The following is a 9,496-nucleotide window of genomic DNA, read 5'->3' on the forward strand; positions in this document are numbered from 1 at the left end:
AGGATGGTCTCGATCTCCTGACCTCGTGATCCGCCCGTCTCGGCCTCCCAAAGTGCTGGGATTACAGGCTTGAGCCACCGCGCCCAGCCTATTATTATTTTTTCGAGACAGAGTCTCATTCTGTTGCCAGGCTGGAGTGCAGTGGCGCGATCTTGGCTCACTCCAACCTCTGCCTCACAGTTTCAAGCAATTCTCCTGTCTCAGCCTCCCAAGTAGCTGGGACTACAGATGACTGCCACCACACCTGGCTAATTTTTGTATTTTTTCGTAGAGATATGGTTTTACTATATTGGTCAGGCTGTTCTCGAACTCCTGACCTCAGGTGATCCACCCGCCTTGGCCTCCCAGAGCGCTGGGATTACAGGTGTGAGCCACTGTGCCTGGTCAAATTTTTTGTAGAGATAAGTGTTTCAGCATGTTGCTCAGGCTGGTCTCAAAACTCCTGGGCTCAAGTGACCTGCCGACCTCAGCCTCCCAAAGTGCTGGGACTACAGGTGTGAGCCACCATACCCAGTTAATTTTTAAATGTTTTGTAGAGATGGGGGTTTCACCATGTTGCCCAGGCTAGTCTTAAACTCCTGGGCTCAGTCGATCCACCCGCCTCGGGCTCCCACATTGCTGGGATTATAGGCGTGAGCCACTGCTCCAGGCCTACATGTACATAGTTAATCCCCTCTTTCTTGTAACCTAAACAGTCAGTAAACATTGACGAAGGTGCGGTGCTGGGGACTCAGAGCAAACAAGTCAACACACGCACACCTGTGTAACCTGTGTAATTCCAGGTGGTAGCCGGGCCCCCAAGAAAGAGCCAGAATAGCTGCGGAGATCTGGCTCCTACTGGGTGGGAGGGCCTCTCTGGGGTTCAGGCTGAAGCCTGGAGGTTGAACAGGGGTGAGTCAGGAGAGGAGGGTACACCCTGGAGGAGAGGAGAGAAGTGGGAAGGGGCCGGGCCTGCAGGGCCTGGGAGTCCATTTGGGGAAAGTGAATTTTATTCCCAAGGCAGGAGGAAGTCAGGGAGGTAGAGGAGGGCGACGATCCAGGTCCCCTGTTAGAGCCTCATGTGAATTGTTGAGGGCTTGCCCCATGCTGGGTATGTTTGGATGGCATAGAAACCAGAAGTCGTCACGGCCTCTGCCCGAGGAAGTCACTCACGGTCTGACCATGGGCATGAAGGCTGACCCCAGTTGTATGCTCCTGACTGCTGCAGTTGCTCCGCCTGTGGTGGTGGTGGTGGGAGGGAGCCTCTCACCCTGGCACCGAGGTCGCTGCGAGCTCACCCTGGCATACAGGTTGCTGCGAGGGCAGAGGGGCTGCCGCCCACCTTGGGGAAGCAGGGCCAGGCTTGGTCCCCATGGGCTGAGTGAAGCTGCAGATGTGGACAGAAGACTTCTCTGCCGCCTCGAGGACCTCTTTTTTCTTGGGGGACGGGGAGTGGGGGATGGAGCTTCACTCTTGTCGCCCAGGCTGGAGTGCAGTGGCGCAGTCTCAGCTCACTGCAACCTCTGCCTCTCGGCAGAATTAAAGCAATTCTCCTGCCTCAGCCTCCCAAGTAGCTGGGATTACAGGTGCCTGCCACCATGCCCGGCTAGTTTTTTGTATTTGTATTTCATTTTATTATTTTTTTTGAGATGGAGTCTCACTCTGTCGCCCAGGCTGGAGGGCAACGGCGTGATCTCAGCTCATCAAAACCTCCCATCTCCCAGGTTCAAGGGATTCTCCTGCCTCAGCCTCCCAAATAGCTGGGATTACAGGCACCCACCACCACGCCTGGATAATTTTTGTATTTTTAGTAGAGACGGGGTTTCACCATGTTGGCCAGGCTGGTCTCGAACTCCTCCTGACCTCAGGTGATCCGCCCGCCTCAGCCTCCCAAAGTGCTGGGATTACAGGCGTGAGCCACTGCACCCACTGGATAGCTTTCTTAAATCCAACCTTTCACGTTTATTGCTGTAAATGTGACTTTTAAACTTTTCCCCCAGTTTATTTGGAATTTTAGAAATTCCATAGCAATGGGTAAGAAGGTTTAAAGATTGGAGCCGGCAGCCTCAGGATGCGTCTCAGAGAAGAGCTGGCGGCCTTGGCTCTTCCCGCCGCCCCAGCCTCCCTCCTTGGTTCGTGACCTCATTTCCCTCACAGACATCCGCTGGCCACCCCTGGCTTCTGGTGTCCGTGAAGGTCCATCCAGCTCAGGCTGGCTCTCAGGGACCTCGTGGGACAGTCTTAGTTCCGTTCTCACCAAGCGATACTCAGGGCCTCCTAGTGTTGCCGACACCAGGGGCAGCCTTTTCCTGGCTCTGTTCTCTCAGCATTTCCTCCCTGGGATATGAGCCTCTAACCCAGGCAGACCAGCCTCGGCATAGCTCGAAGGGTAAGAGCGGGAGCTTCGGGGTCTGACAGCCTGGAGTCATGAGACCTTCGGCAAGTGACTTCCCCGCTCTGAGCATCCCTCAGGGACACTCTCACAGTATCCTCGTGGGGAATATGGGGTGGGTGTGGGCACACCTACTGAGCGTGGCAGCTGGCACACACTGGCACTGTGCACATGGCAGCCGCTGCTGGGCCCACTGCTCGGGGGCCAGGCTCTGGTCAGCCCAGGACGGCCTCTGCCTGTCCGTGCCCTCCTGCCTGTTGTTTGCTCTGTGTCTGAACTGACCTCTCACCTATATCTCCCCTGCCGGACTGAGGACTGAGATGCTGCTTCCTGTTGCCGGATAGACTAAGGATTTAAGAGCCGGGAGATCCTGGGCAGGGGCCATCGGTGGGCCGTCCAGGGGCCCGCACCCTGGAGCGGGGGGCTCAGAAAGCAGCCAGTCAGGGAAGGGGGAAGCTCAGGAATTTAGAGGGAACCTCAAGCCAGGTACTCCTTGGCCCCCTCAAGCATCATCTTGGAGGCCCCCTCCCTTTGTCTCCCGGGGTATGGGGAGGCTCCTATTTGACTTGGGGGAGCCTGAGAGAGCCACAGCACCCTCTTTTCTCCCTGATTCCTCTGTGAAGATCTTGTGCGTCTTCTGTGAGCGGGGCTGAACAGGGTTCCTCCGCCCTGGCCCTGGGTCTCTTCCTAAGCAGCCCTGTTCCTGTTCTGGGCACTCACTGGCCACACCAACTCTTGCCTGTCTTCTCTGTTCAACTTCTCTGTCCGGCCTGGGCTGGGCCACTTCTGGCCGCCCCGGAGGAGGCGTCCGTTTCATAAACAGGTGCAGGTGAGGAGCAGAGCAGGCTGGCCGGGAATGAGCAGAGCAGGCTGGCCCAGGGTCAAGCTCTAGGCTGGGAGCAGAGGACTGCCCCACGCCTTGGCACTTCCTGGGCGCTTAATCTGTTTGTCTCTCTCCTGGCCCACAGTGGCCCAGGTGGGAGCAGAGGGAGGGGAACAGCCTGGGTGTGTCTGTGTTTGGGCATCTGCTGGAGCGGTGACGGTGACTGTGGTGCTGCTGTTTACTGTCAACAGAGCTTCTGGGCTCACCAAGGGCTTCGTTCCCTCCAGCAGCAGGTAGACTCTCCCCAAGCAGAAGGGGAAGCCGCTCACCTCCCCCGCCCCAGGCGCATCTGTTGCTGGACAGGACTGCCTGGAGGCAAGCGGCCGGGCAGAGGGCCTGGTGGCCCCAGCGGCAGGGATTTGTTTAAGGGGAGAAGGCTGGTGGTCTAGAGTGCAAGGTCCTTGCGCCTGTGTGTCGTGACTGCAGGGTAAAAGATGGGAAGGACAGATACCGTTGCCTCTCCCCTGACCTTGCCTCCCCCCTATGTAGTTAAAGGGGTGACCAGATCTCTAATCAATTTAAGACTTTTTGGTTGTTGTTTGTTTGTTTGGAGACACAGTCTCACTCTGTGGCCCGGGCTGGAGTGCAATGGCACGATCTGGGCTCACCGCAACCTCCGCCTCCTGGGTTCAAGCGATTCTCCTGCCTCAGCCTCCCGAGTACCTGAGATTACAGGCGTCCGCCACCACGCCCGGCTAATTTTTGTATTTTTAGTAGAGAAGGGATTTCACTGTGTTGGCCAGGCTGGTCTCAAACTCCTGACCTCAGGTGAGCCACACGCCTCAGCCTCCCAAAAGGCTGGGGTTACAGACTGAGCCACCGTGCCCGACCTGATTCTGTTTTTTTGTTTGTTTGTTGTTGTTGTTGTTGTTGTTTTGAGACAGAGTCTCACTCTTTTGCCCAGGCTGGAGTGCAATGGTGTGATCTTGGCTCACTGCAACCTCTGTCCCCCAGGTTCAATGATTCTCTTGCCTCAGCCTCCTGAGTACCTGGGATGACAGGCACCCACCACCACGCCCGGCTAATTTTTGTATTTTTAGTACAGATGGGGCTTCACCATGTTGGCCAGGCTGATGTTGAACTCCTGACCTCAGGTGATCCACCCGCCTCTGCCTCCCAAAGTGCTGGGATTACAGGCGTGAGCCACCGCACCTGGCCCTGTTGTTTCTATTCATTCCGTAAACAGCTATTGTAGGCCAAGACCTGGGTGAGATGCTGGGGACACAGAAGTGACCACAATGCAGACCCTGCCTCTCAGGGCTCACAGCCCAGTGGGGGATTAGACGTGTCTTTGCGCTTCCACACACGCTTTCGGGACTGTGCTCCCGGTGTGCAGCCACTGCGTCCGGCTCTGTGCCAGCTGGTCGCGCCCTGATTCCCATCCGGAGCCTCCGGTGGCAGCCATGATCATCATAGCCATGAGAACAGCAGCAACTGGCAGCGATTCGCTATTGAGCGCTTTCTATGCCTGGGTGAGCTCCAGAAAGTTTTCTGGATTTTCTCATTGATCTTCCCCCAAACTCTAGGAGGTGGATCTTATTATTCTAGGATGTCCATTTTATAGACAAGGAAACTGAGCTAGAGCAAGGTGATGCAGGTAGAAAGTGGAGGAACCAAAACAGGAAGCTCGAAGCCAGATTCCAGTTCCACGCTCGTCATCCACACGGCCCCGGCGAGCCTCCCTGGTCACACGTTGGCATGAGGCATGATTCCACCCGTGTGCATCCTTTCCGGTGACCTTGGAGGAGCCCCGAGAGGCCTGAGCAAGCCTTTGCAAACCTCAGCTCTACAGCCCTGGCGCCAGAGGGCTGCAACTGGAAGGCAGGCAGTTATCGGAAGAAAAGCGTTTCCTTGACTCTCCCAGTGTGACCTCGCGTCTAATCAAAGTCGGCTCCTGTTTTGTACAGGATTAGTCAGCATCTCTTAACTAGCAGTCCCGGCCAGGAGAGCTCCTCAGCCACGTTCCCAGCCCGTCCTCCACCCTCCCGTCTTCAGCTGCCACAGCACTTTTCTCTGCCTTTTTGTGTTGTTTTGGTGCTGGGTGGACTTTGGAGGGGGCCATTAAGGGCTGGGTGTGGCAGACACACCAGACGCAGCACCCAGTGAGGTCACGGGATGGCATCACAATGACCCCGGCAAGGAAAATAAGAAAGGTGCATCTCGGCCGGGCGCGGCAGCTCACACCTGTAATCCCAGCACTTTGGGAGGCAGAGGTGGGGGGATCACCTGAGGTCAGGAGTTTGAGACCAGCCTGGGCAACATGGTGAAACCCCGTCTCTACTAAAAATACAAAAATTAGCCAGGTGTGGTGGCATGTGCCTGTAATCTCAGCTACTCGGGAGACTGAGGCAGGAGAATTGCTTGAACCCAGGAGGCGGAGGTTGCAGTGAGCCGAGATCATGCTACTACACTCCAGCCTGGGCAACAGAGTGAGACTCCGTCTCAAAAAAAAAAAAAAAAAAAAAAAAAGAGGCTGGGCACAATGGTTCATGCCTGTAATCCCAGCACTTTGGGAGGCCGAGGCAGGCAGATCACGAGGTCAGGAGATCGAGACCATCCTGGCTAACACTGTGAAACCCCATCTCTACTAAAAATACAAAAAAATTAGCTGGGCGTGGTGCCGGGCGCCTGTAGTCCCAGCTACTCGGGAGGCTGAGGCAAGAGAATTGCTTGAACCCAGGAGGCGGAGGTTGCAGTGAGCCGAGGTCATGCTACTACACTCCAGCCTGGGCAACAGAGTGAGACTCCGTCTCAAAAAAACAAAGAAAAGACAAAGAAAGAAAGACAAAGAAAATATCAGGGGGAGAAGGTGAGAAAGTGGCATCCGTCCCACGTTTGAGAAGGCAGCTGGACTTCCCATCGAAGGAGGCGCCCCGGTCTCCGCACACTGACAGACGAGAACTAGGCTATCGGGGTGAGGCCGGTGCTTGTCCTTCCCAAGTGGTCTGGGGTCTGCCTCCATGCTGGCTTCAGTCTGTCCCCCTGGACACAGCTGCCGTGAGCAGGTTCTCACCAGCCTGGGGCCGCACAGCCAGGGCGGGACCCTGAGGTCTGCTGTTCTGGGGTGGCGGATGGGACTCTCAGCCTGGGCTTCGTTGCTCTTCAAGGGACACGTGAAGCTCCTGAAACTGTGGATAAACCTTGGTGTGCATCTTCTGGGGAGGTCTTTATTGGATTCCTCAAAGGGTCCACAAAAGTTACCCCTCAAAAGTTAAGAACCTGTTTTCACTCCAGGGGACTTGAGCCAAATGGCCATCCAAGCCCGCTGTGGGGTAGCCTGAGCCCTCGAGAGGCCCCCAGCCAGCCCTGGCATTCCCAGTGGGGCACTCCGAGTGGGCACCTGCCCCTCTGATCTTTGGGAATCCCTGTCTTGACCCCGAGGTCAGGGTTTCCTTCCCTCTTCACACAGAGAATGTCACCAATGGCACAGTGGGCAGCACAGCAGAGCCGGGGCACGAGGAGGTGAGCTGGATGAACGGCTGGCTCAGCTGCCAGGCCCAGGACGAGATGCTAAATTTGGCCTTCACCGTGGGCTCCTTTCTGCTCAGTGCCATCACCCTGCCCCTGGGTATCGTCATGGACAAGTATGGCCCGAGGAAGCTCAGGCTGCTGGGCAGGTCAGTGCGGGTCCCTTGGGGGGCAGGGAGTGGGCAGGTGGACCCCCTGGGCTGAGTTCCCCATGGAAGGGTATCCTGGTCATACCTGCTATCAAGTGTACTGTGGAGCTCCCTGAAGGCCCATCCAGAATGGAGTTCGTTCCCCATCCGCCACCGAATCAGCAGGTACTGTGGTCCTCGCCACGCTCCAGTACTCAATAAGAAAAGCACCAGGCTCCAGGCCGCCCGGGGGATCTGGAGTTGCTTGTCACTAAGAACATGGGTTTCTGATCCCTTTGTAGTTCATAAGCGTAATAATTGGGGTTTCACTCTCATGTGTGAGACATGCTTCCCTCAAACCTTCTTACAAGGCTGGCACAGTATTCATCTGATGAGGGAAAAAAAAAACAAAACACTGGTTTCCACAGCCTGGTTGACCTTATACCTCCACCAGAAAAAAGATTTTCAACACGTACCCCCAATATAATAAGCATATCGAATTCTAAATGATGTATATCTGTGCCTTTTTTTTTTTTTTTCAAGACAGAGTCTTGCTCTGCCACCCAGGCTGGAGTGTAGTGGCATGATCTTGGCTCACCGCAACCTCTGCCTCCCCAGTTCAAGCAATTCTCCTGTCTCACCCTCTCGAGTAGCTGGGATTACAGGTGCCTGCCACCATACCCAGCTAATTTTTGTATTTTTAGTAGAGACAGGGTTTTACCATGTTGGCCAGGCTGGTTTCGAACTCCTGGCCTCAGGTGATCCACCCGTCTCGGCCTCCCAAAGCGCTGGGATTATAGGCGTGAACCATTGTGCCCGGCCCCTATGCCATTCTTCTTTTTTTCTTTTGAGATGGAGTTTTGCTCTTGTTGCTCAAGCAACTGTAGCTGGAGTGCAGTGGCTCCCAGCCCCCTATGGCATTCTTAATGTGCTTTATAATACATATACAAAAATGAAAATGGGCTGGCCATGGTGGCTCATGCCTATAATCCCAGCATTTTGGGAGGCAGAGGTGGGCGGATCACCTGAGGCCAGGAGTTCGAGACCAGCCTGGCCAACATGGCAAAACTCTGTCTCCACTAAAAATACAAAAATTAGCCAGGCGTGGTGGCATGCACCTGTAATATCCCAGCTGCTTGGGAGACTAAGGCAGAAGAAATGCTTGAACCTGGGAGGCAGAGCTTGCAGTGAGCCAAGATCGCGCCATTGCACTCCAGCCTGGGCGACAGAGCGAGGCTCCGTCTCAAGAAAAACCAGAAAAAGGCCAGGCGCAGTGGCTTACACGTGTAATCCCAGCACTTTGGGAGGCCGAGGTGGGCGGATCACGAGGTCAGGAGATCGAGACCATCCTGGCTAACAGGGTGAAACCCCATCTCTACTAAAAATACAAAAGTTAGCCAGGTGTGGTGGCGGACACCTGTAGTCCCAGATACTCGGGAGGCTGAGGCGGGAGAATGGCGTGAACCTGGGAGGCGGAGCTTGCAGAGAGCTGAGATCGCGCCACTGCATTCCAGCCTGGGAGACAGAGCGAGCGGCTCCGTCTCAAGAAAAACCAAAAACAACAACAAAAAAAACCAATAACACGGAATAAAGTCATAATGGTCAATAACATTCCGTTTCTGCTTGGTTTTAGCGCCTGCTTCGCGGTTTCCTGCTTGCTGATTGCATATGGAGCCAGTAACCCAAACAGTGAGTGTGCCCTTCCTCCATCTTTCGTCAGGGACTGGGGAAAGAGTGCCCCGAGCTGCTCCCAGGCCCACCTGCTCTTGGACACTGTCCTGGGCCTGCTGTTCGCTGCTCAAGTTAGAGGGGACCCCTGTTAGGCCTCTACTCAGTTACTTATCTCAAACGGACGGGGGGATCAGAGAGCAGCCACCGTGGGCAGGAGCTCTCAGGGTATGAGCAACTTCCACTTCATCACCAAACCAGGCCAGTCCCTCACTGATGCCAACCCGAGAGGCCAGTTCTAAGAAGCAGGCCGGCTGCAGGGGCCCGGTCCTCAGTGTGTGCAGAAGTCACGAGCCGAGTCCCCTCCAGGCAGCGCAGGCCAAAGCATGAAGGATGGCTTAAAAGCCACCTGGTCCACAACCCTGTTCCGGTGGAGCCATTGTTTTAAGGACTTGTAGCGCAAACACCGAAAAAGGACTTGAGTTTCACCAAAATCTTAGCCAGGCTCATCTACTGATTTTCAGGAACCTATACTTTTGATTTTGGTGAAGTAGCTTCTTTAGGCCTCCTGCTTGCTGCTAATGTTTGTTCTTCTTGTTGTTGTTGTTTTGTTTTGTTTTAGAGACAGGGTCTCTCTCTGTCACCCAGGCTGGAGTGCAGTGGTGCAGTCACAGCTTACTGCACCCTGGACCTCCCGGGCTCAAGTGATCGTCCCACTTCAGCCTCCAGAGTAGCTGCGACTGCAGGCACGCACACCCACACCTGGCTAATTTTTAATTTTTTTTTTTTTTAGAGGTGAGGTCTCACTTTGTTTCCGGGGCTGTACTTTTTTTTTTTTTGAAGCGAGTTTTGCTCTTGTTTCCCAGGCTGGGGTGCAATGGCGCCATCTCGGCTCACAGCAACCTCCGCCTCCCAGGTTCAAGCCATTCTCCTGCCTCAGCCTCTGGAGTAGCTGGGATTACAGGCATGCGCCACCAC

General features: G+C 55.1%; 1 protein-coding gene across 1 annotated transcript in view; it reads left to right on the forward strand.

The window, feature by feature from the left end:
- The window catches only part of LOC105544711 (large neutral amino acids transporter small subunit 4-like), a 12,536-nt gene extending 3,863 nt beyond the window's left edge, over window positions 1-8,673 (forward strand). The window contains exons 2-3 of the mRNA XM_011987286.1: window positions 6,664-6,871; window positions 8,484-8,673. Of these exons, the coding sequence (XP_011842676.1) occupies window positions 6,664-6,871; window positions 8,484-8,673 (398 nt within the window). The remainder of the gene's footprint in view (window positions 1-6,663; window positions 6,872-8,483) is intronic.
- Window positions 8,674-9,496: the final 823 nt, after the last annotated feature.

Source organism: Mandrillus leucophaeus, unplaced genomic scaffold (assembly GCF_000951045.1).
Source record: "Mandrillus leucophaeus isolate KB7577 unplaced genomic scaffold, Mleu.le_1.0 Scaffold306, whole genome shotgun sequence".
Taxonomy (NCBI): domain Eukaryota; kingdom Metazoa; phylum Chordata; class Mammalia; order Primates; family Cercopithecidae; genus Mandrillus; species Mandrillus leucophaeus.